The sequence below is a fragment of the Microcaecilia unicolor genome, chromosome 7 (assembly GCF_901765095.1).
Source record: "Microcaecilia unicolor chromosome 7, aMicUni1.1, whole genome shotgun sequence".
Taxonomy (NCBI): domain Eukaryota; kingdom Metazoa; phylum Chordata; class Amphibia; order Gymnophiona; family Siphonopidae; genus Microcaecilia; species Microcaecilia unicolor.
Window position 1 is genome coordinate 206991893 of NC_044037.1, and position 25889 is coordinate 207017781.

The 25889-nt window shown below is 41.6% G+C and overlaps 1 protein-coding gene across 1 annotated transcript in view; it reads left to right on the plus strand.

Moving 5' to 3' along the window:
* Positions 1-24305: 24305 nt before the first annotated feature.
* Positions 24306-25889, plus strand: part of LOC115474684 (solute carrier family 40 member 1-like) — a 33152-nt gene continuing 31568 nt past the window's right edge. The window contains exons 1-2 of the mRNA XM_030210288.1: positions 24306-24619; positions 25226-25293. Coding sequence (XP_030066148.1) covers positions 24577-24619; positions 25226-25293 — 111 coding nt within the window. The 5' untranslated portion in view covers positions 24306-24576. The remainder of the gene's footprint in view (positions 24620-25225; positions 25294-25889) is intronic.

A 25889-nucleotide genomic window follows, 5' to 3' on the forward strand; every position in this document is an offset into this window, starting at 1 on the left:
CACAGAACTGTCTAAGTATATTCTATAATGTGCAGTGCATAAATTCTAAATTGCATAGTTGAAAAGGGGCATGGCCATGGGTGTGGTGGAATGGGCAGATCGTTGACGTTTCTAGAATCTATACACATTTAGAATACTCCCAGTCCGCCCCTAATTTAGGCATTAACATTTACGCCAGGTTTTACTTGGCGTAACTACCTGCAACTAAATTTAGTCATGTGGACTGGCACTTGGCGTATTCTATAAACCACGTGGAAATTTAGGCTTATTCTATAAACTATGTCTAAATTTTTAGGTGTGATATATAGAATCTAATCCAATGTGGGCATAAATCAGAAACCAAAGTAAGGGATAGCCCTATCAAATTTCTTTATTTTGGCTGCCATATTTTGCAAAATGTGTAATCTTGAAAGTCATTGAGCAGAGAAAGAACAATATAAACCATTACAGAAATCTAAATATGATAGAATAGTGGCTTGAACTAAAATAGAAAAATGTTTTTCCACAAATAAAGATATTACAAAGTTGGCAAAGTTTAAGAAAGAATGTTCATACAATAGCATTCACTTGAAATTTCAATAACAATGTCGTATCTAAATACACACTAAGGGCCCTGTTTCTTAAGTAGTGCTAAGGGCACGTTAAAGTTTTTAGATTAGCACGCACTAAACACTAAGTTCCCCTAGGAACATATGGGTGATTCTAGCATTTAGTGCATGCTAATTTTAGCACACACTAAAAATGCTAGTGTGGCTTAGTAAACAGGGCCCTGAGGATCTTAGAGACTCGTTCGACCTTTAAAGTTAAACCATCAAAAAGAGATAACTCTTTGGCAACTGAATCTTTATCATGATTTAGCCAGAATTATTTAGCATTATCCTTATTAAGCTTGAAACCATATACAACACTTTGCTTTCGATCAATCTAATACAATTAATAATCCTTGGCAAAGCAAGTTGTAAATTATCATTGATTTCCATTAAATGAAACATCATCTACGTAAGAATAAAATTTATCACCAAATGTAGAAAAACCAGAGCAAAATGAAGTCAAACATATACATTAAATAATGTAGGAGAGAGTGGGGAACCTTGAGGAACACCACATGGGGATTTCCAATCCGCAGATAGGTCATCTTGCATTTTAATCTTATAATTCCTATTAATCAAACATTCTCTTAACCAAAATTAATAGATTACCTGTGATACCTAAAGAATTTAATTTATACAAAAGAATGTTGTCATTCACTGTATCAAATGTTGCCATAAGATCAAACTATAAAAGTTTCAACCCTGCCTCTGGAGAGAATAGATCTGGTCTCCGTAACCAGTGCCAATAAAACTGACTCGGTCGAATGAAGTATTCTAAATCCAAATTGCAGTGGACTAAGACAATTATAGCTTTCCAAAAAATTGAACAACAATTCCACTACCATAGTTTCAGTCAGTTTAGAAAGTATTGGAATGCTAGTTACAAGTCTGTATCAAGCTGGTTGACTTACATTCAGAGTAGTATTCTTGAGAACAGGTGTCAACACACACAATTCCTCCTAACACACAGTCGGAAAATGTCCGGTCTTTAACTCTTTGAAAGGAAGCAAGCCATTCAACAATTTAATTAGGAAGATGAGCTATTACATACATTGGGAAGCTAGTTAAAAGACAAGAAGAAGAGAATAACCTTTTAAATAAAGATTTAACTTTTAATGAAGTAATATTAGGAAAGGAAGACCATAATCTATCCGTTGAATAAACAGAACTGTTCACATCACTTTGGATAGACAGATCAATTACAGCAGCAAAATCTGGCAATATTAAGATTGTAATTTTACTTATTTTATCAGAAAATTAGCAAGCCAAACTGTCCTGCTTATTTGTGTGAGGTGAACTAGATGGTATCAAGTTCCTAAAAAGTCTGAAAAGTTTCTTGAAAGTGGTGTTCTCTATTTGAGGAACATAAAAAGAACACTTAGCAGACAAAATTGCTAGCTTATAGATGCTAAAGAATCAATACTTGAGGAGAGCACCTTGTGCCACTTCTTCAAAGAATCTAATAGATCTACATAACCAGACTCTAATTGGGGAGTATCAGTCTTCCAAAAAATGGTAGGTTCAATCTTCCCACGCATTAATCTAGTAGTAGAGGAAGACTGTATAGGCAGCATAGAAAGTGAGAGTATAAATTCTGATAGAAAATGGTCAGACCAAGAGATTTGTTTCCAGACAATATTTCTGGCACTTAATTGTGGAAAGGAACCAGAGAAAGTTGTCAGGAAGTCAAGGGTGTGCCCTTTCTCATGAGTTGGTTGCAGTGTGCAAAGGATAAGGACACTGAGTTTAAAATTGACAAAAAGTCTGTAACATCAGGCTCATTTCTCTAAATGAAGATTAATATCCTTTAATATCATCAAAGAATCAAAGCACACAGATTTATGAGATTAAAAAACATATATCAATGAACGCTTGTTGTACATTTTTCCAGTAGCCGGAAGACGATATACTAAAATAAACCCAACTGAACCTTAAAACCTTCCCCCTCCGCTGCCACTATCCCTCATCCTTTTCTTGTTCCCCCATTTTGTTTCATTGTAACCACATTGAAGCATTATTTTTGGCCACATTTCCACAGATTCTATATAGTGCACCTGATCTGTGCCGAAATCCAAGTGTACTCCGTAACAACGTGTGCAATTTAATTGGCTTAACAAGCCAATCAGCATTGTTAATAACATTTAACAAGCAATAATGAGCACTAATTGGCAATAATTAGAGTTTACGTGCACAACTACTAAGGTGCGCTGAAAATGGCTTGCAGTAGTGTAGGCATGGGTTTTGGGCGCATGCAGAATCATTTTTCAGGGCACCTGTAAAAAATGCCTTTTTGAAATTTTTACCAAAAATGGACGTGCGGTAAAATCAAAATTGCCGCTCATCCATTTTGGGTCTGCGACCTTACCATCAGCCATTGCCCTAGCAGTAAAGTCTCACACGATAACTGGGTGGTAATGGCCTATGTGCACCAAATGTCACTTGGTGCGTGTCCAATATCTGCGGCCTTTTTTGGCCATGTGTATCGGCCGCATGGCAAAAATGAAATTACCGCAAGAGCCACGCAGTAGCCATGCGGTATTTCCATTTTGGTGTGTGTTGGGCGCACGTAGATGCTTACACAGCTTAGCAAAAGGGCCCCAGAGTGTATTCTGTAATGCGGTGCACCTAAGCTCTAACATGTGAAAGCAAAAAGGGGCATGGTTATGTCTGGGGAAATGGGCATTCCATGGGCATTCCAAAATTTACACACATACTTATAGAATATGGTCCAGTGCACGTAAATCTGCATGCCGGGATTTACACCATGATTTCATTGGTGTAAATGGACGTGCATAGTTTTAGGCCCTGGGATATCAACTAAGCTTATTTTAACTAAAGCGCCTAAATCTAGGCACCGATTAGAACGCGCTTAGGAGGAAATGTTTTCCATGCGGATTTTTTAAGCGTCATAAATAGAATCCCTCCATTGTGGTATATCAAGAATCTGTAATAAATAAGATAAATACATGCATATATATACAGATCCTTACACAGAAACAGAGGCAGTATAGAAACAGCAATGCATTTCCCCCCTGCATTCTGCTCATAGGTGTAGTCTGAGTAAGTGGATTTGGGGTGGGGGTGGGGGGCAATGTCCTCTCAAACACTACATACCAAATTAGAAAGGGGAAGGCCACATGAGTCCTGGCCTGGCCACATTTTAAATCCCCTCCTGATGTTGGTGCTGCTGCTGCCTCTGCAGCTTCTTGCCCTTCTCTGTTCCCTACTCTCCTGGCCCTCCAGACCAATAGTGGAGTGGAGGAGTGGCCTAGTGGTTAGAGCACCAGCCTTGCAATCCAGAGGTGGCCAGTTCAAATCCCACTGCTGCGCCTTGTGATCTTGGGCAAGTCACTTAACCCTCTATTGCCTCATGTACAAACTTAAATTGTGAGCCCTCCTGGGACAAAGAAATATCCAATGTACCTGAATGTAACTCTCCTTGAGCTACTATTGAAAAAGGTGTGAGCAAAATCTAAATAAACTTCCACTCCTGATGAGGTACCTTTTCTTCTATAGTCCCAAACCCTCTGACCTACACCTCTGTTGCCATATGAGAGTTGGGAGGGGGGAAGGGGAGAGAATAAAGCTTATATCTGGATATTTCCCTGCTCCTCTCCTGGACCACACTAGCGCTATCTGGATAGTGTGGGAGTAGTCTAAATTGATTTTCAGTGGCATTTTCCATTCAATGCCACTGAAAATCAGAGATTGGCCATGATCAGCAACATTTACCTTTGCAGCAGGTGCTGCTACACAGATAAATGCTTTTAAATATTGGACCCATAGTGTCTGCCTTTTATTTTATTGGACACTCATAACATATAGTCTGGATGTAATGCTGATCTGATTGGTTTGGTCCATTTTTAAATGTTTGATTTTATAACTTAACATATAACATACACAGTTCTTCCTGCTGTAAGCTGAAGAGACCACATTGTAGTTTATACACATATTAGCAGATCTTCATATTAAGAATCACTGGGTGTGGCACCCCAATTTACTAAATATTGGTTTACATTTTTATAATCATTGGTTCATTATGTTTACTCTTTATTTTTTGTGCAAAAAACGAATAAAGTGCTTGGATGCTATGGCAGGCTGGTTAACATCTAACAGCTTTAAGCTCAGTCTCAAGATAGGGACTATCTCCCGGAGTCTATATATGAGGCTAGATTCTATATATGGTGCCTAAAAATCAGTACCAATAAACCCCACGTAAATGGTATTCTATAAGCTGCACCTAAAATTTGGTGCAGTTTATAGAATTAATGCTTAAGCGAAGAGGTCACACATAAAATTAGATGCAGCCTTTTGCACCAACGAAAATGTGGTAGAAAAGCCCACACCTAAATTTACACATGGAGCACCATCATTCTATAATTACATGTGTAACTCAGAACCATGCCCCCCAATCCACCCTGAAATACCCATGCCCCTTTTTTGGACCGCATGTAAATTTTAGGCGCAGGTCTGACACCTGACTTTATAGGGGTAAATCCCAATTAAATCTCATTAGTGACAATAATTGCTTGTTTAAAAGCCAGTTATTGATACTAATTGGTTCACTATTCTATTAAATTGTGCGTGCAAATCGGAAATGCACCTAAATTTGCATGCATAATTTTTGGTAACCTTTATAGTATCAAGGGGATGTTGCTCAAAATTGTGCATGCAAATTTGGGTGCATGCCCAATTTACACACACAATTTAATTGAGTAACGAACCCATTAGCGCCAATAATTGAGCACTAATAATGATTAGCATTAATTGGCAACAATTTGGCTTTACATGTGCATCTTTCTAAGTGCTGTTCTATAAAGATGCGTGATTAAATCTTTTAGTGCGCAACTAAAAAGGGGGCATGGCCATAGGAGGAGCATGGGCGGGTAGGGTGCGTTCACTACAGATACATGCACTATTATAGAATTTGGGGGATCTATGCCTCATTTATGCATAAGGATTTACACCAGAGTTCAGTTGGTGTAAATCCTTGCAGTCAAAGTTGTGCGCAGATCCCGACGCTACACGTTATTCTATAAATGGCGCCCAAGTCAGCGTGCAGTTTATAGAATAGCGCTCAGTGTTCATTTATTTCAGCATACAAATTTGGCCATCATTTACAGAATCTAGTCCTATGTGGATATCTAGCATCTCTTCTGCTCCCCAGTCATCATCTTGGATTCAGACATTTCACTTCCATTATGTGACTAGCCTGCTTATTTTCGAAGGAGAAGGGCGGCCATCTTCAGAAACAAACCAGGAGATGGCCGGCCTTCTCCTAAGGCCGGCCAAATCGGTATAATCGAAAGCCGATTTTGGCCGGCTTCAACTGCTTTCCGTCGCAGGGCTGGCCAAAATTCAAGGGGATGTGTCGGCAGTGTACCGAAGGCAGGACGGGAGCATGGTTAAGAGATGGCTGGTTTCGGCCGATAATGGAAAAAAAGAAGGCTGGCTCTGAGGAGCATTTCACTGGCTTCACTTGGTCCATTTATTTTTAGGACCAAGTCTCAAAAAAGTGCCCCAACTGAGCAGATGACCACCGGAGGGAATCGGGGATGACCTCCCCTTACTCCCCAGTGGTCACCAACCCCCTCCCACCCCCCCCCCCCCCAAAAAAAAAAATTAAAAATCATTTTTTTGCCAGCCTGTATGCCAGCCAGCAATGTCATACCCAGCTCCATGACAGCAGTATGCAGGTCCCTGGAGCAGATTTTAGTGGGTGCAGTGCACTTCAGGCAGGTGAACCCAGGTCCATCCCCCCCTACCTGTTACACTTGTGGTGGTAAGTGTTGAGCCCTCCAAACCCCCCAAAACCCACTGTACCCACATGTAGGTGCCCCCCTTCATCCCTAAGGGCTATGGTAGTAGTGTACAGTTGTGGGGAGTGGGTTTTGGGGGGGATTTGGGGGGCTCAGCACCCAAGGTAAGGGAGGTATGCACCTGGGAGCAATTTTTGAAGTCCACTGCAGTGCCCCCTAGGGTGCCCGGTTGGTGTCCTGGCACATCAGGGGGACCAGTGCCCTACAAATGCTGGCCCCTCCCACGACCAAATGCCTTGGATTTGGCCAGGTTTGAGATGGGCGTCCTCGTTTTCCATTATCGGCAAAAACCGATGCCGGCCATCTCAAACTCGGCCATCTCTGACATTTGGCCGGCCCGAACCATATTATCAAAACAAAAGACGGCCGGCCATCATTTTCGATAAAACGATTCGGGACCGCTGTTTGCAGCACCTGCCATATAGATGGCTGGCGCCATTCGATTATGCCCCTCCACATTACAGTCTTTGGGGTGCTAATAGATTATCCATTAACTTTTGAAGAACGGATTGCAGCTTTAACTAAGCTGTCAAATTTTCTTTAAATTAAATATGCTCATTGAGGCCCTTTTTAGCCCTTCCGGACCTTCACATTCTTCTTTTTGCCCTTTGTTTTGAATCATATTGATTATTGTAATGTTTTGTACTGCAAAATAACTGTCCCAAATTACCCAGATACTTATCCAGGTACCAGCATTGAATATTGACCTTATCTGGATAATTTTCAGTGGTCTGCTGGTACTTTGATATCTAGCGTTGGTATCCGGGTACAAGTTGGTGTATTGTACTGACATCAAATTTCCAAGTTTACCTGATTTATTGTATTTATGTTTATATTTGGTCATTTTACTATTGTTACAATGTTAACAGAGTTGTAAGCTTTATGTTAAACTGGATCTGCTCCACACAGCCTTGGGTGAGCCTGTTCATAAAGGCGGTTAATAAATCCAAATAAATAAAAGTACGTGTATAGGTAAGCTTAATTCATGTTACTATTAAATCTGTTTACAATGTCAAACTGTTCAGTTTCTACTGTTATTGTTACGCTGTAAGCCGCCTTGAAGCAAACATGGTTTGGAAAATGCGGGATACAAAAAAACCCAAATAAATAAATGAATAAATAAATAAATAATGTTAAACACCTTGGTTGGTATTTTAAAGCAAAGCCAATAATGGAGTTTCAATATCAAGAGAGATGGTTCATTTTTAAGAGTCAACCTCTTTTACAGCAAAAGGATGGTGGTCCTCACTCTAGTCTGCTTGCCTTTTGGTGTCACATGATTCTTTGTATCACATGTGATACCTCTTTATGGTACCTTCCATCATGTTCAACAAAACACATCCAAAAACATTTGCCCATTGTACTCAAGATAGGTACTCTGGAGACCCCACAATTGCATAGTGTATGACCTTAGGTGGGTCATTGACCTCCTTTGTGCTCATGCTATTTGAAGCACGCGTGAGTGTACCTATTATATTTACAACAATAAATATTATTTTGTTGAGAGAAAGACTAGAATAACAACCTTATCAACACTCTAGTCCTGAAGCCTATATGGATGATCCTCTATGAATAAATCCAACAGTTAATCTAGTAAGATCTTAAAATGGCAGCACTTTATTCCTGTTTATTTCTGTGATGTTGCAGGTGTTATGCATTCAGGTTAATGTCTGAGTCATACATCTGCTATTGTTAAGCAAAGCTCAATACATATTCCAATGTCATTTTTGTTTTCCATTTCTGTTGTTGGAAACTTTCTATCCCCTACACTAACTTCACTGGTTTTGGTTGTGAATCACCCACATCCTAAAGTGCAGAGGCTCAAAGGGATTGGCCCAGATCTCATAAACTGTGGCAATGATTGTGGAGGTAATTCCATAACTGGGCACCAACGTTAGATGCCAAAATTAAGCAGGTAGTGCGCCAAATCTATAAAGGCAGTTAGGACCAGATTCAGTATATGGTGCCCAAATTTGGATGCCAAAATAAATGGGTGCCCAGCACTATTCTATAATAGACGTCCAGGTTGAGTGCTCTTTATAGAATAGCACATGGCGGGAAATCTGTATATGGTGCCTAAGAAATCCACGTAGCACAAGTTTCCACCTAAACGTATTCTATAAGTGGCACCAAGATTTAGGTGTGGTACATAGAATATGGTTAGTTGATATCCCAGTGCCTAAAACACTGCACATCCATTTACACCAAGGAAAATGTGGTGTAAATCCCGGCATGTAGATTTAGGCGCAGAGGGGCATATTCTGTAACAGAATGCATAAATTTTGGAATGCCCATGAAATGCCCATTTCCCTGCCTATAACCACACCCCTTTTTGGCTGTGCACATTAGAATTTAGGTGCTCTGCGTTACAGAATATGCTTTAGCGAGTTGGGCGTGTAAATTCTAATTATTGCCAATTAGTGCTCATTATTGCTTGTTAAGTGCTGTTAAAAACACTGATTGTCTTGCTAAGCCAATTAAGATAATTTATAGAATACGCTTGGATTTTGGCGCAGAACACTAGGCGTGGTTTATAGAATCTGGCGGATAGTGCTGATTTCCGTGCCCAAATTTGGGTGCCAGGACTTACGCCTGCTGAAACCACGTGTAATTCCTGATGCCCAATTTGGATGTACATTTGTGGTATTCTAAAACACTGTATGCAAATTTTTGGAATGCTCCTGTCCACCCCTGCCCCTCCCATGGCCATGCCCCCTTTGAGCTGCATGCTAGGGGATTTGGGCATGCAGTTTTATAGAATAACACATAGCAAAATGCGCAAACAAATCCATTTTTGTCCCAATTAACATCAATAATTGATTACTAGCGCTCAATTACTGACTTTAATTGACTGTTTATTCAATTTGGTTGCAAGCGCTTCTCAGGATCGTGTGCAAATTTGGACAGGTAACTTTGAGCGCCCTTTATAGAATCCAGGGGTTGGTGTGTAATTTCTGTTATAGAATACTAGGGTACATCAACAACAACATGCCTACATTTAGGTGCACCCACTTATACACTTTAGCATATGTGTAAATGTTGGCCACGCCTATGCCCCACCCATGTTCCTTCCTGCTAAGGCAGTTGCACACACATATTACAGAATATCACTGAACATACAGCTTGTACTTATGCACATAAGTGAACACATATATAGGGTCACCTTTAAACTTTGTGCACTTATCTACCAAATATTGTATGGTATGGCCCCTAGCTATATGTTATCTCACGTAGGAACGTGCAGGACGTCAGGACTCACTCAGAACAGAATTCTTCCAGATCAGCTGCAGCAACGCTCCGGCTCGGAGACCGGCGCTGAAGAGGGCTTTGGCTGGCGGGGGTTGGGGACCCCTGCCAGAACAGGTACCTGACGGCGGTGGCAGCAGGGGAGGATTGTCGGCGGGGGGGGGGGGGGTCAAAAGGGGAGGGTCAGCGGCGCCGGGGGAGGGTCAAAAGTGGTGGCGGCGAGGAGGGGGTTAAAATGTACCCCCTCACCTCAGGCTCTGGACCCCGCTCCCACTGAAGTCTGGCTACGTCCCTGGTACGTGGTGAATCAGCCCTACCACCGGGCTCGCTCAGGAGCCTGGGGTAGTTCCTGGTCTGCACACCATCTCTGGACTAGAAAATACCTTTTCATTTTTTAGCACCAGGCATGCCCGGTGGTAATCAGGCAATGCTGTGCACTGCCCGATTACCGCTGGGTTACCACTGGAGCCTCGCTGCCTCGGTAAGGGCTCCAGCAGTAAATGGCCAATCGGCAATTTTTTAATTACCACACAGCCATTTAGTGACCCTTTAAAAAAAGGCCTTTTTACTAGTGGTGGTAACAGGTGGCCTCGGCACGCGGCAATCCCATGTGCCAACGCCACCTTTTACCGTCATTTGGTACAAGGGCCCCTAAATGATGGCAGATAAAGACCAGCATGGTCCATCCATTTTGCCCTGTAAAGTAATCATGGTTGTAGCTTCAGGTTCCACCCCAAGGCCTTTTTCAGGTTTGTAACTAGGGGTGTGTATTGGTGAACACCTGTTCGTTTGGACACTTAAAAATGCATAGTGTGTGCAAACCATGTATATGTATATATACTTACAAATTAGCATTTGTACAATTGATTGTGTGCTTAAAATGTTTTTGCATACCTACAAGATGCGCATAAAAAAAACAGAAAATGCCTGAAAATTGGGCAAAATTCAATTTTATATGAACACAAACCATTTTTATTTTTCATGCACACTCCTAGTTGTAACTACCACTCTGTTCAGGTTTCCCCCTCCCCTTGCCTTTTTTTACGGTTTTAATCACCTTCTGAGCAGGCTATCCCCCTCCCCCCATGCTTTCTTTAGTGTTGTAACCATGCAGGTGACCTACACACAGAGGAGTTTTCTTGCGACATTTCCATTGTGGGGGAGAAAGCATGAAATACTTATTTTCTAAAAATACATTTCTTTCATTGTGTTTCCTCTTTGTCCAGGCTGTCAGATGAAATGCCATAGTGCTATCAGGAAACAGAAAAGGCAAAAAGAGAAGAAGCAAAGGGGGAAAATACTGTGCTGTGTTCCACATCACTGTGGAATGTGTAGGGGACACACATTTTGCACTAGAATCACATTCAGGGGTATACCATTTTTTCTAGGGCAGATTTATGCTAAACTATTGGAGGGACCTTAGTCAGGGTTGGCGTTAGGGAAGCCTTAGGGTTACCATATTTGCAGAGACAAAAAAGAGGACAGAAAAAAGAAAAATGGTTGCTACTTTTGGTAAAGAAATATTTAATCATAACCTTTAGTTAATGAATATACACCAAACAGTGACTTACTTACAAAACTTCAGGATTTGAGGGGCCCTTTTACTAAGCCGTGTAAGCATCTACACGTGCCCAACGCGCACCAAAATGGCATTACCGCCCGGGTAGGCACTCCACAAAAGTGGATGAACACAAAATCCCACGGGGTAAAGATAAAGATTTAAAAAAAGTGGGAAGTGGACCAATGACTCCAGGACGCTGAGACTGTGATGGTATATAAATGAGCAAACTTTATTGTAGACTCGACACAGTACTGTGTTTCGGCCACAGGCCTGCCTCAGGAGTCTTGAGCGATGAGGAAAAATGTTTCCAATACTGGTTGGTCATATCAAAGACCTCCGCGATTGTCAAACCAAAGTGTAGCAGAACGAAACTGCTTAAACCGACTGCCGGTCCAAAGCCACAGCCATAACTGCAATGAAAAAAAAACCCCAAGGAAAAAGACATCTGCGCTAATCAGCTAGCATGCAGCAGTGCTGATGCACTAACTGATATGCACAGACATACCCACTCTTCGCTCCCAGACATGGCTCCTGTGCCAGAAAATAAATGTTATTTTTTAGCGTGTGGGTGGCACACGAATGTGGTAAAATTACTGCAGGATGCCTCAGCTTAGTAAAATGGCCCCTAAGTATAAACATTTACATCAGTTCTATGGCTGGTCTAAGTGGTCATGCCTAAAATATAGGCATGTATTTGCCCTGTTATGCAAATATCCTATACAGGAAAGTAGACACCTACTTTCCTTTATAGAATAGGGTCCACATAAGTGCCTTCTTAGTCCCTAAAAATTGATGCCCATGTATAGAATTATCCTCCGTGTGATTGGATGTGGGACTCATTCAAATCCCACTGCTGCGCCTTGGCCCCGATGCTCAAAAGCAAATGTGGGCGCTAGAGGCCATTAGTGCCGTACTAGTGCCTGCATTTAAATGCTTAGAGTCGACGAGCACGTCAATCAATGAGCTCACTGGTTTTGAGCACAATGAGCATGCAAAAAAGGTCATCCCCTATTCCTTCCCAATGCTCAGCGGGTAGCGCGCCAAGCAAGGGCACTCTTCCTGCAGCAAACCCTATGGCAGCTCAGAGCTGGCATTAGTGTTGTGCTGAGCCACGGGGAAGGGATGACCTCCTGTCAAATTAAAGTCCTGGAGGTCCGGTGGACCCCAAACCCCTGCCCCCAAAAATAAATAAAACCCTGGTAGTCCAGTGGGACCCCTGGTCAGGTCCCCCTCCTCCAAAGACTTGCCTAACCCCGGTGGCCCAGCAGTGGCCCCCCAACCCCCCTACCTTGAAGAAGGAGGAAGGAAGGAGTCCTAGTCCTTACTCCTGCCAGGCGTCATCATCAAAATGGCAGCGCCCTGCCCTGCCCTGCCCTGCCCAGCCCAGTACAGTGCCCTGCCCAGTACAGTGATGTCTTCAAAACCAGACTGGCTTGGTGTGTCCCAAGGACTGGGCTGAGAATTCTCAAACTAGACTAAAGTGAATTGGCCGAGGGGAGATATGATAAAGGTCTATAAAATACTGGGTGGAGTGGAATGGGTAGACATTAATTGCTTGTTTAGTCTTTCCAAAAATACTAGGACTAGGGGGCACACAATGAAGCTACCAAGTAGTAACTTTATAACAAACTGGAGAAAATATTTCTATATTCAATGTGTAATTAAACTCTGGAATTTGTGCCAGTGAATGTGGTAAAAGCATTTAGCTTAGCAGGGTTTATAAAAGGTTTGGCTGTTTCCTAAAAGTCCAAAGCCATTATTACGATGGACTTGGGAAAATCCACAGCTTATTTCTAGAATAAGCAGCATAAAATCTGTTTTGCTGTTCTGGGATCTTGCCAGGTACTTGTGACCTCGATTGGCCACTGTTGAAAACCGGATACTGGGCTTGATGGACGTTCAGCCTGTCCCAGTATGGCAATGCATATATTCTTATGTTCTTAAATGGAAGGGCAAAAATCCTCAGTTAGTTGTTACAAGACTCATGGAAATATACCCCTGTCCTGATTCCCAATGAGACAGAAGCCCCCATATGCAGGAATCTGCTTGTTTCAGGAAAAAATAGGAATCACATTCAGAATATCACCCCACATGCAGGAAGAAATTAAATGTTGTTTTTCCCCAGATGAGTGAAATAATTCAAGAGGATGCTAATTTAGGAAAAATGTGTCTTCCACGTCACCCAAATAGACCTCTGCAACCCCATCCCTAATGGCTTACTATTGTGTAGCATTCTTTCACTGGAGGTAGTAGAAAAGCATGTGGTGTTTTCATAATATGTTGACAGTGAAAGAACTGAACTGTAATCTGAGCTTTCTCTCTGTGGTTTTCTCAGTGGTCTCAACCCTGAAAGCAAAAATCCTCTCTCCAGAAAGGGTTAGAGCTGCTTCAGAGTCACTAGAGAAAGGAAGGGAGAGAGAGTGAAGAGACTTGAGAATGTGGTTAGTCATGCCTCTACTGAGGAAAACAAAACTCCCAAACCATTTCAATAACACTTAATCTCCACTCAGAATAGCCTAATCTCTGTTTTTCTCTTCTTGACCAATGTGTGATGTTTTCTTCTTGTAACAGTCATTTGGTCATTTCAAAGTGAAATCCTCTGAAAATCCTTTCCTTAAGAAACAAAAATGGGATTCTTGAAATGACCACTGAAAATCTTTCCCTCGTCCATTTCTCATCTAAATATCCCCAACGTGTGTCTGAGCCTTGTAGCTAAACATAATCTGCAATACAGAATCAAAAATAACTTATCTGGTGTTATTTGCACAGTATTCTGAGATTCTTATGTTTTGAAGTCATACTGCCCTGGAAATTCATCTGTAGCATTTGTAAGGTATAATTATTTCATGTGATAAATTTGCTGTGTACAAATATTTTTAAATGAGTTTTGTAATAATGATGCAAGATCATAAAATGGTTTGCTGTAAATCCAGGAGTGCCTGGATTTCTGGCCGGCAGGACTGTAATTCTAGGCGCTGAATGTATTTGTACATCAGGGTGAAGTTTGAAAAGACAGCCCGACTAAAAATAACTGGTCAAGTCCCACGTTAGGAGAATGCTTCAGTTGCCCTGATGGCATCCTTTCCCCCTTTACATCTCTTAGTAAATCCAGTACCAAATTGAGTCTACTCCCCATGTTAACCCCTGATTTTAGGGTTCCTTTTACTAAGGTATGCTAACAGATTTAGTGTGCCTTAAACGTTAAGGCACCCATAGGAATATAATGGGTGCCTTATCATATAGTGCATGCTAATCACTAGTGCACGCTAAATCTGTTAGCCCGCCTTAGTAAATGGACCCCTTAGTTAATAAGCTCTTTTTTTTTTAACTTTTATTTATCAATTATCACAAATACATTACAAGTATCCACTTGTGACAAGAAACCCAGAGTAAGAAACAAAATTGGAAATTAGGAAATACAATACTAAAATAAATTTAACTCTTTCTTAGACCACCACATCAGAGGAAGCAGCAGAAAAATGAAGAAAAAGGCACATAACCCACTAATTACTATAAATACCAACAATTAGGGTCCTGTTTACTAAGGTGCGCTAGCATTTCTAGCATGCACTAACACTAGAGACACCCATAGGAATATATAGGTATCTCTAGCATTAGCATGCGCTAAAACCTCTAGCACGCCTATAGCACGGCTTAGTAAACAGGCCTCTTAGGTTGTTACAACATCTCTAGAAAAACTCTTCAGCTTACCAAAGGCCTTAAGTTGTTCTGGCATTAAAAAAAAAAACCATAGTTGACTCCTAAATAGCATACAATACATTTACACGGATAAGCCAGAAGAAATGACGCACCCAGGGCTTTAACTCTCTCAATAAGCTCTTATATGCAAATGTCAGGTGCCTCAAATACAAGATTAGAGCATTAGAGTGTATGATACTAACGACCTCATTCTATAACATGGTGCCTAAATTTACATACCAATTGCACGGGTAAACTTATAGAATGTTAGCACTTATGCAGATAAGTATACATTAAGGGGTAGATTCCACATATGGCACCTAAAAAATCAGCACTGAAAAAAACTCATTCAAGTGAACCTGCTCCGGAGTAGTCCCCACACTCTGGAATGCACTCCCTGAAAGCCTCCGCTTAACACAAGACTATCTCTACTTCAGGAAGCAGGTTAAAGCTTGGCTGTTTTACCAGGCCTTTAATGGAATAATTGCAGAAGGACATGTTTATCCACTCCTACCCTAGCTGAGATAATATTTAACCATCTCTCTGACCTGTGTCGGGCAATATATGTTATATGTAACTTATATTAATAAAGATTATGTATTTCCACCACTGATCTGCTTTGTTGTCTTCCACTTTGGAGTTGGCAGATCATTTGTCTTGCTGTTTTTTTTAGTAGCGATATTAAGTCCATTAATCAAGTAACTACTCAGATAAAGTTAAAAAAGCAAAAAGGCTGTCCTAACTTTAACTTGTTATTTATTCGGGTACCAGTTTGAATATCAGGGATAACCAGATAACTACCCGCAGCCAGGTTATACTCGGATATTCAACACTGATCGGTATCCAAATACCAGTGTTGAATGCCCAAGTATAAAAAACTGTGCAATTTGTGCTTGATGGAGAAAAGTATAGCAATGAGGGTATACAACTGTCTACCTAACCAGGATGGTGAAACATTTCATTAAAAAGTGGTACTAGGTCTAGGGGAAGATAAGTCATGAATGGGAGCAGATTTAAAACAAATTTAAGAAATTGCTTCTTCAGTCAGTGAACAGCTAAGCTGTGGAGTTTGTTGGTGGGGGAGCTAGATTTGAAAGTGGTTTGAACAAGATTCTGCAGGACAGTTCAGTTGTTCTGGCCATCTGTCTTGCATGTTAGAAGGAAAGTCCATCAACTGATTATCTATGGACACCAGATACAGCTCGTCCGTCATGTGTTCCACAGACAGAATGTATGCTGGGAAGAGAGAATGATATTCTTATGACATATTTTGATGTTTAAAATTGCAATTGAAAATCACTTTTCCAAAATGCCCTTTTTTTTGTCAGTTTTGAGCTATGCAATTAACTTCATTCATCAAGGCAAGATGTATTTACTGTAGCTTATTCCTGTGCCAAAACTCACCAAGTCCATGAGTTCTGAAACAGGAATAAGCTACAGTAAATGAATCTTGCCTTGATTAACAAAATTAATCACATAGCTCAAAACTGTCAAAACTGTTTCAAAAGGCTTATCTTACCGACCCAACTTAAATGCCTGAACTCTGCAACACTGCAAAACTAAAGTACGCAATGGACATACCACAACTCTTACGCTTTATAATTCCTTAATGTGACCGCTCCACATGAATCTTATTTTACCACATCATCGCTTTGTATTTGTTCACACCGGAGTCAGCAAACGCCTCTCCGGTATTATGTAAGCCACATTGAGCCTGCAAATAGGTGGGAAAATGTGGCATACAAATGTAACAAAATAACTAAATAAAACATGGGCTAAGTGAGTTTTGGAAAAATGCTCTTCAATTGTATTTTGTAATTTATTATTTGTGATTCTTGTTCTATGCCTATATGCTTATATTGTATAATGCATCAACTTTTGAATTGCATTTGTTTGATGTGTTTATAAGCCACTTTGGACAATCATTTTCAGACTGAAAAGATGGGATATAAACTGAAAATAGAAATAGAAAATTATAGCTCCTTGGCGGCCTTGCCACAAAGGAGAGAGTATGGGAAAAACTGGCTTTTATTATTTAATCCACATAACCCTGATATAAAAGTGCATACCATTACATTTAAGTATGACAAAGAAAAGATGTCCAATGTAGTTGAGGACATTCTTCTGAAGGCACCTGGGCCCCGATGCTCAAAGCTTACTGTGCTTGCAGCATTTGATTTAGACTGGTTGTAGCCAGTCTAGAGTTGACATTATTCAGCGTCTAATGCACAAAGGGGTTCTACATCACTTTTGCCCAGTGGCGATCCTTGGTCGGCTACCACCCGGGGTGGATCGCCACTGCGCATCCCCCCCCACCGGGTACAGCATGACACCCCCCCCCCCCCCCGGCACGTCAACACCCCCCTCCCGAGTGCATTCTTACCTGCTGGGAGCAGCCGCGCAGCTGTCGGTTCCGCTGGTTCCCTGCTCCCTCTGTTCTGGGGCAGAGGGAGCAGGGAACCAGTGGAGCCAACAGCCGCGGGGCTGCTTTCTGCACCCCTCCAGCAGCATGCACCCGGGGTGGACCGCCGCCACCACCCCGCCCTCGGTACGCCACTGCTTTTGCCATTTACGGTAGCAGCTACCGAGAATCCTATGCAAATGTATTACAATGAGCTCATCAGTATTAAAATAAGCATTCCGTGCGATACACAGAAAGGACAGCCTATCTTTAACATTCTGAATGTTCCAGCAGGTCTGGAGCTGTTGTTGCATGAGGGTGACTTCTCAGCGGAGTTGTCTGCTGGCATTTTATAATAATATCTGCACATTTGTGAAATGTGAGTGTATTATATGCATGTATGTCCCACACATAGCAGTAGAGTTAAACAGTAGTTGTGGAACATTTTTTAATAGTATCTGCATGTGTGTCTGAAATGTGCATGTATGATATTTGAGTGTGTCCCACATGTAACAGTAGTGTTAAAAGGTTATTGTGACGTTGCTGGATGAATGCCTATGGCGTGGTTGTCACCTTTTTTTTCCTGGGCATGCGTAGAACATTGACACTTTCTGCAAAACTGCTCTGCCCATCTGCTAGGTACTTTCCCTCCCGAGCTGCTTGCAGAATTTCCATGCGTCTCAATTGTATGTGATTTCCTTTGAGCATCGCTCGCTGTTTCAAAATTGGTCATTTCTACTGTGGATATAGACACACTCAGTATTTAATGATGACTTTTTAGCATCGGGGCCCTAATGTATTCTAAAAGGTTTTAAACAAATCTATCTATCTATCTATCTATCTATCTATCTATCTATCTATCTATCTATCTATCTATCTATCTATCTATCTATCTATCTATCATTGTCTGTAATGCACAATCCACTAACCCAGGCAAAGAGCAGGTATTTCTGTTTGTATCAACATGCAAATAGTGAGCAACAGTGAAGACTTATGTACTTATTTGATCAAAATCATTCCCTTTACAGTTCTTACATAAGCAGCTAATTCTGAGACTCAGAGCAATGAATGAGAGGGAATCTCAGTGACATGTTTCGCCTCAAGGTTGTGCCAAACCAGCAGTATTGCCCTATTTTCTATAGAACATGGAACCAAGGTAAATTTTTTTTCTGGGAATGTAGACAGTCCTTTAAAATAATCTTTCTGCAAAATATTATCTGTTTTTGACACTGACTTTTGTAGTTTTAATTCCAACAACACAGATATTCTTGCAAGAGATTTTGTTCTCCCATATTTCTTCCTCTTTGTGCACATATTTGACAAATTTTAAAACTTGTCAGCCACATGTTAATACCTTTTTCCCCGTTGATCTGCGGTTTCTGTTTTTTTCCACTCTTTAATTTCTACCAAGACAAAGAACGTCAATGCTGAAAGGTGGTCTAAACCTGTAATACTGAAATAACTGTTTACGATAAAATATAAGTAAATGAGGGCATGAATCCTGGAAGTCTTCTGAAATGGTCTGATAGTCTTTTTTAACTCTCCAGATTTTGTATCAGTTTACCATGTTTTTGGAAGCTTTGGTGTGTGGGTGGAGAGAGAGAATTTCATAACAGGGTGTCTATGTGAAACGTAAAAAAAATGCATAGTAGGCAGCTCAGAGGGAAACAACAACACAAAAGTTGTGAAGTGCAGAAAAAAAGTGTAATCGGCCACAGATGGAATCACAATGCGGAAACAAGTTTTAGAGGAAGCAGTGTTTTCTTGAAGACCCTAGTAATAAAAGTACATAGTGAACTTTAAATTGGGGTCTTTGGTGTTCAAACAATCATGAAATTCCTTGAGTCTAATGATGCTGCCTTTTCATAAAATGAAAATATCCGGCCCCGATATTCAGACCGCGGGAGATAGCTGCGCTGTCTCCTGCGGTTAACGTTCAGCCCTGATATTCAATGCCGAACTGGTTCCTGTGACCAGCATTTAATATTCAGGGTTTTTTGGGGGCCAGAATTAAGATAGTTGGCTATGTTGATATTCAGATATAGCCGGTTATCTTTAAACTGGACAAAGATATACCAGGGTTTGACACTGCTGAATACGACCACCAAACCCAGTTTAAAAATGTATCCGCCAGCCATTAACCACGGATATTTAGCAGAAGATAGCCGGTTATCCCCCACTGAATATCTGCAGATAGCCGGTCAAATAGCGCTAATTATCAGGAGGATCATTTATATATCTCTGCCACACCCTCACAGCATCCTGGTAAGTATCTGTCCTGAGGTGCATGTCTTCAAAATGTGCCACATACAAATTGGCAATGTTGGGGGCCATAATGGCCCCCATGGCGGTCCCTTTGATTTGCTGATAAAATTTGACTTGGAAACAAAAAAAGTTCTTCTTGGGGGCAAACCCTGTCTTCAATAAACACTGCTTCCTCTACAACTTGGCTCTGCCTTGTGATTCCATTTGTGGCCAATTACACTTCTTTTCTGGCTATTTTATAAAGGCATCAAATCATATAATGTAGTCAAAATCCCAGTAACATTATAGAACATACAATCACAAAGAACTAGGGGCCTCTTCTACCTAACCACACTAGCGATTCCTGTGCTCTAATGCTGATGAAGCCCGCCCAAAGAGAATGGGCTTTGTCGACATTGCCATGCCGGGGATCACTAATGCAATTTAGTAAAAGAGGCCCTAGAACTCCAGTAGTTTTGCCTTGATTTAGTGTAACATCATATAGGAGAGTACCTTTAACTTTTCAGAAATGGAGATCCCTATTATAATCATCAATCTGAAGTCAGTATTTAGCTGGATAATTTCCAGGTTCTTCCAAAATTATTCAGTGATGTACAAACTTCTACTATACTAACAGGCTTATTTTTGAAAGAGAAGGGCACCCATCTTCTGACACAAATCAGGAGATGGGCGTCCTTCTCTCAGGGTCGCCCAAATCGGCATAATCGAAAGCCGATTTTGGGCGCCCTCAACTGCTTTCCATCATGGGGACGACCAAAGTTCACGGGGGCGTGTCGGCAGTGTAGCGAAGGCGGGACCAGGGCGTGCTTAAGAGATGGGCATCCTCGGCCAATAATGGAAAAAAGAAGGGCGTCCCTGATGAGCACTTGGGCGACTTTACTTGGTCCATTTTTTCTTGCGACCAAGCCTCAAAAAGGTGCCCGAACTGACCAGATGACCACCGGAGGGAATTGGGGATGACATCCCTTTACACCCCCACCATCAAAAAAAACTTTAAAAACATTTTTTTGTCAGCCTCTATGCCTGCCTCAAATGTCATACCCAGCTCCATGACAGCAGTATGCAGGTACCTGGAGCAGTTTTAGTGGGTGCAGTGCACTTCAGGCAGGCGGACCCAGGCCCATCCCCCCCTACCTGTTACACTTGTGGTGGTAAATGTGAGCCCTCCAAAACCCCCCAAAACCCACTGTACCCACATGTAGGTGCCCCCCTTCACCCCTTAGGGCTATGGTAGTGGTGTACAGTTGTGGGGAGTGGGGTTTTTTTTTGGGGGGGGTTGGGGGGCTCAGCACCGAAGGTAAGGGAGCTATGCACCTGGGAGCAATTTCTGAAGTCTACTGCAGTGCCCCCTAGGGTGCCCGGCTGGTGTCCTGGCATGTGAGAGGGGCCAGTGCACTACGAATGCTGGCTCCTCCCTCGACCAAATAGCTTGGATTTGGTCGTTTCTGAGATGGGCGTCCTCGGTTTCCATTATCTCCGAAAACTGGGGACAACCATCTCTAAGGATGACCATCTCTAAGGTCGGCCTAAATGTTGAGATTTGGGCGTCCCCGACCGTATTATCAAAACGAAAGATGGACGCCCATCTTGTTTTGATAATACGGGTTTGCCCGGCCCTTCAATGAGCCATCCTGCGAGGATGGCCCCAGGAAAACTTGAGCGCCCCGTTCGATTATGCCCCGAGAGCTTGATTTTATAATAGGACACCTATGATAAAGTCTAAAAGGCACCTAATTTAAGCCTATTTTATAGCCACATGTGCCTTTATAAAATAGGCTCTCAGATTCAGCCCCAACAGTACACTGTCAATCCACAAATTTACACCTGCACTGTGCACACATATTTTACAAAATAAAACATATGCATCTTAACTCCATCTCCACTCCACCCAAACTCTGCTTTTGGGAACGCCTATGTGTAAAAAGAGGCACACACTTTCCATATATGCAGAGCTGGCGCAACCCAGTATATGTAGTGGAAGTGCCAACCTGGGGGGGGGGGGGGGGGGGGGGGGGGGTACCGAAAACCAGCCCAAGCTGTGCTTACCAGGTTGACCCAGGATACTCTCCTCTCCTCTCCCTCCAACCCATCCCCTTGCAGTCGGATAATCTTTCCCTCCTTGTCCCCCACATCCAGCGTCTCTTTCTTTCTCTATGCCCCCCTCCCCAGCCTTCCCTCAGCTGTGCCCTGCCCTCTTTGAACTTGTTGTTTCCTCAAGGATGGGACACGGCTATAGGAAGGCCTCTGGGGCTGCAGAACAAGCATGCCTACATTGCTGTTGGTGCCCTTGCTGCGACACAGAGGAAGCTTTGATCACCAGCAGCAGAGAAGAGAAGGGAGAGACAAAGAAAGGTTCTGGGGAGAGGGGCAAGGAGAGAGAAAGAGATGCTGGACACGGGGGGGGGGGGGGGACGGGACGGACAAGGAGAGAGGAGTAGGTGCTGGCATCGAGGGGGGTCAAAGAGAGAGGAGTATGTGCTAGTATTGGGGGGGCAAGGAGGGAGGGGTAGGTGCTGGCATGAAGGGGGGAGTTGCTGCACTGGTGGTGGTGGGGGACTGACTTATAGGTTGCAGGGAGGTACCAGAAACCCTAGTACCAGCCCTGCATAGATGTACTTTCAGATGTATATGTGGTTGTGCAATTTTATAAAAGACCTTTTCCATGTGTAAGAGAGGCTTTACCTGAAAAAAGTCTTATAAAATTACTTCCCAGAAGATGTAATTTACTAACAGTGAACATATCAATGATATTAACACCTGCCAGCTTTTAGTAATTGATCCCCAAAGAGCAAAGTAACAGCGGAGACAAAAAAGATGATACCAAAGAAACTTCTACTGGACTCAAAAATGTTCACAACAAAAGTTTATTGAATAACATTAGCATAAAGACCAGTAGACATCGCAAATAATAGGATCCTGCAGTAATAATGTAAATATGATCCTGCATTCTTACAGGAATGCAAATAGTAAAATAAACTCAAAATATAAACAAGATGTTTATTCTTGTACAATTTGAGTTGGATTATTGGAGAAAACTTTTCTTCACCCAACGTATAATTAAACTCTGGAATTCGTTGCCGGAGAAAGTGGTGAAGGCGGTTAGCTTAGCAGAGTTTAAAAAGGGGTTGGACGGTTTCCTAAAGGACAAGTCCATAAACCGCTACTAAATGGACTTGGGAAAAATCCACAATTCCAGGAATGGCATGTGTGGAGTTTTTGTACATTTGGGGGGCTTGCCAGGTGCCCTTGACCTGGATTGGCCGCTGTCGTGGACAGGATGCTGGGTTCGATGGACCCTTGGTCTTTCCCAGTGTGGCATTACTTATATGTACATTTTTTAAACTTTTTTTATTTTTCACTTATTGGTTTCTAAGACACACTAGGTTGTTTATGTGCATATATGACTTATTTACTAGTTAAAGTTTGCTGTAAACTTTTTTGAGTCCAGTAGAAGTTTCTTTGGCATCATCTTTTTTGTCTCCTTCGCTGTTACTTTGCTCTTTGTGTTTCCAAGTGCGGAGGCTAGTTTTCTTCTGTGTTTGTCGCAAGTAATTGACCCCCTACATAAATGCCCCTCTCAGCATCACATTGGACCCTGTGACATGTACAGATAATTTGGTGGAGGGCACACAGGCACATACAACATCTTCCCTGCAGAAAGCAGGCTAAAAACTGACTAAAATATGGTGAATCTTATAAAAGCTTTTATTAAAATATTAACATATAATCAAGTTGGCAAATGCCTACTTATTACTTCAAAGGTACCAGTACAGTTAATATTGTATGGCGAACTATAATTCCTTCAAAAAGGTGAATCTTTAAGATGTAACTTGTTTTAACTGCAAACTGAATTACCTAAAAGTAATCTTTTTAATATTGTTGCCCATTGGGTAAACTGTCTTTTAATAAATATACCGCCCTCAGCTAAGCAGCATAGGAAACAGAAAGACTAAAAGCATTGGCCCGTATAGCAAAAATAACAACAATAATCACGATACATTCATAACAATTATGGTATGATATATTTGTAACAATGCTTGTAATAATGCTTCTGTGAGGTTGGTGCTCGACGTATTCAAACAGGAAAGCGACAATAAAATAAAAGCATTTTGTTATTTTTTGTTCTTCTTATTTTCTTTCCTCACATCAGCTGCTCTTACTTTGTGTTCAGTGGCTGTGTCCAGTTTGGTCAGTCGCCATGGTAAAAAAGCTGAGTAAGCACCATAAGGGGACAGGAAGGCTAATACCCGACGGACTTCGGTATTATAATAGATGAAAAAGAAATATTCCTTGTGAATGATGCATAATGGTGCTTGCATTTAACTTGCACAATATTGTGACCACTAAAGTGGCTCTCGGCAAACCCCGTTCACCTTTCACCTACAAAGGATCCTGCAGTCAAATGTACATTTTGCCAAGTACGACAATACTGCAGTGCAAACATATATAGCTTGTGTCTCCAATCTTAATATATTCTGGAACTGGGCTTCAAAATAAAAAAGATATGATAGACAGTATTAACAATGAAATACAGAATTGCAAGTCACGCTGCAAAGCTCACCGAGGACCCCCAGCCCCTGACATCACAACAATAGAAACCCGGAGAAAGGGGCGGGATATGCAAATCGCTCACAGGGGATTGGTTGATCCCTTTATCCTGCGCAGGGCCAGTGCGCAAAACCTTTGGCTTGTGCTGGGAATTGAGGTATAAATGTAGGGGAGACGAAGGATTGAGAGCACGGTGCTCTGACAGCAGCTCTCGGGCCGTACATTGGGGAGGGGGACTGATTTCCCTGAAAACCCATCGCAGCCGCATATTTTGCATAAGGCTATTGCTTTCCAACTTCAGCTACAGTGCTAGCTAAGTTTGGAAAGGAGGGGAAAAAAATAGAAGACGCGTTCTTTCGTGTTTGCTGCAAGGTTGTTTACTAAAGTTTGGAGTGCACCAAATTTAACGATAAACAGCCGCTCGGTGAAGAATAAACGGAGGAGCAAATGGCGAGAACGGCAGATCAAAAGAATAAGGAAGGATGCTGGGGTATGTACTCTTTAATCATTTGTATCAAATATCACGTAAACAATAGTGGAGCTATCTAGTGTGTTCCATGTATATTGTGGTGCAGTACGTAAGGCACGTAATATATATGTTGACCATTTCTGAGAAAAGGTGACTAAAGTCTCCTTCCCCCCAAAAAAAAAAAATTTTTTATGAATTCTATTAGACCAATTTGCCAATTTGTAATACAACAGACTAAACCCCTTTTATGTAAAAAAAGTTACAAAAGTTCAAACATGTAACATTTGCAGACTGCTTGTGGACCCATGACATGGAAAAATTGGTCATTCTCAACATTTTGCTTCTGCTCACCTTTTCCCAGAGATGGTTACATATGGTTACAGTATATCCTTCACATATTAAGGTACGTTTTCACTTGCACAGCATATAATTGAGATTGCGTCCAACCAAATCTTGGTTTCCATGTTTCTTGAGCTCTCCTACAGAGTTTTATTTGGACAAATTATGTGTAGGTGAACATTTTCCTGTGCCCTCTTTACAACTGCCTTGAGACTTTATACATAGAGATAAGATGGAAAAAGCCTTTAGTATATCAGGCCTTAAGTGTCTCTTCCACTTCCCTTGCAGGATCTTGTACCAGTTACCTCAAGTCTGCTAAGTTTCTTCTCTACCTCGGCCATTCTCTGTCCACCTGGGTGAGTGAAAACACACTGTATTCTGGAAATTGTAATGTGACACATATCAGAGAGTGGAAGATCAGTGTTTGATTTGTGGGGGGGGGGGGGGGGGGGGGGTGTTCTGATTAATAGAGCATTGCCTTACATTCTTCCAAATTGAATATCTACATAATACATCATGGTACTTTGATTATACTGAGAGCTGACTGCCATGGTTCCAGCTTGTTAGAGAAGATTTATACAAACCATGGGTAAATCAGTTCCAATATAGTTATAACATACCATACATGCTATATATTACCACAACTATGCATTATTGCAAAATTGTTTATTATGTATTGCAAAATATATTAAAAACTGTCAAATCTGACATCACATTGTTACAATGCTGTACATGAACACCCAAATTACCAAAACAAATAGCACTCATGTAAATTACACATTTTAAACATTATGGCACCCACACCATACTGGTCCCAGGGATTAGTAAAAGTCTAATCAAACAATGATGTGCTTATCCTAATCATGTTCCAACAGTCTGTCTTGAAAAATCCAGATTAGAGAAGATTTGAGACATTTCCAGTTTTGTGACCTCTGTCTCTAAAGATTCTGAG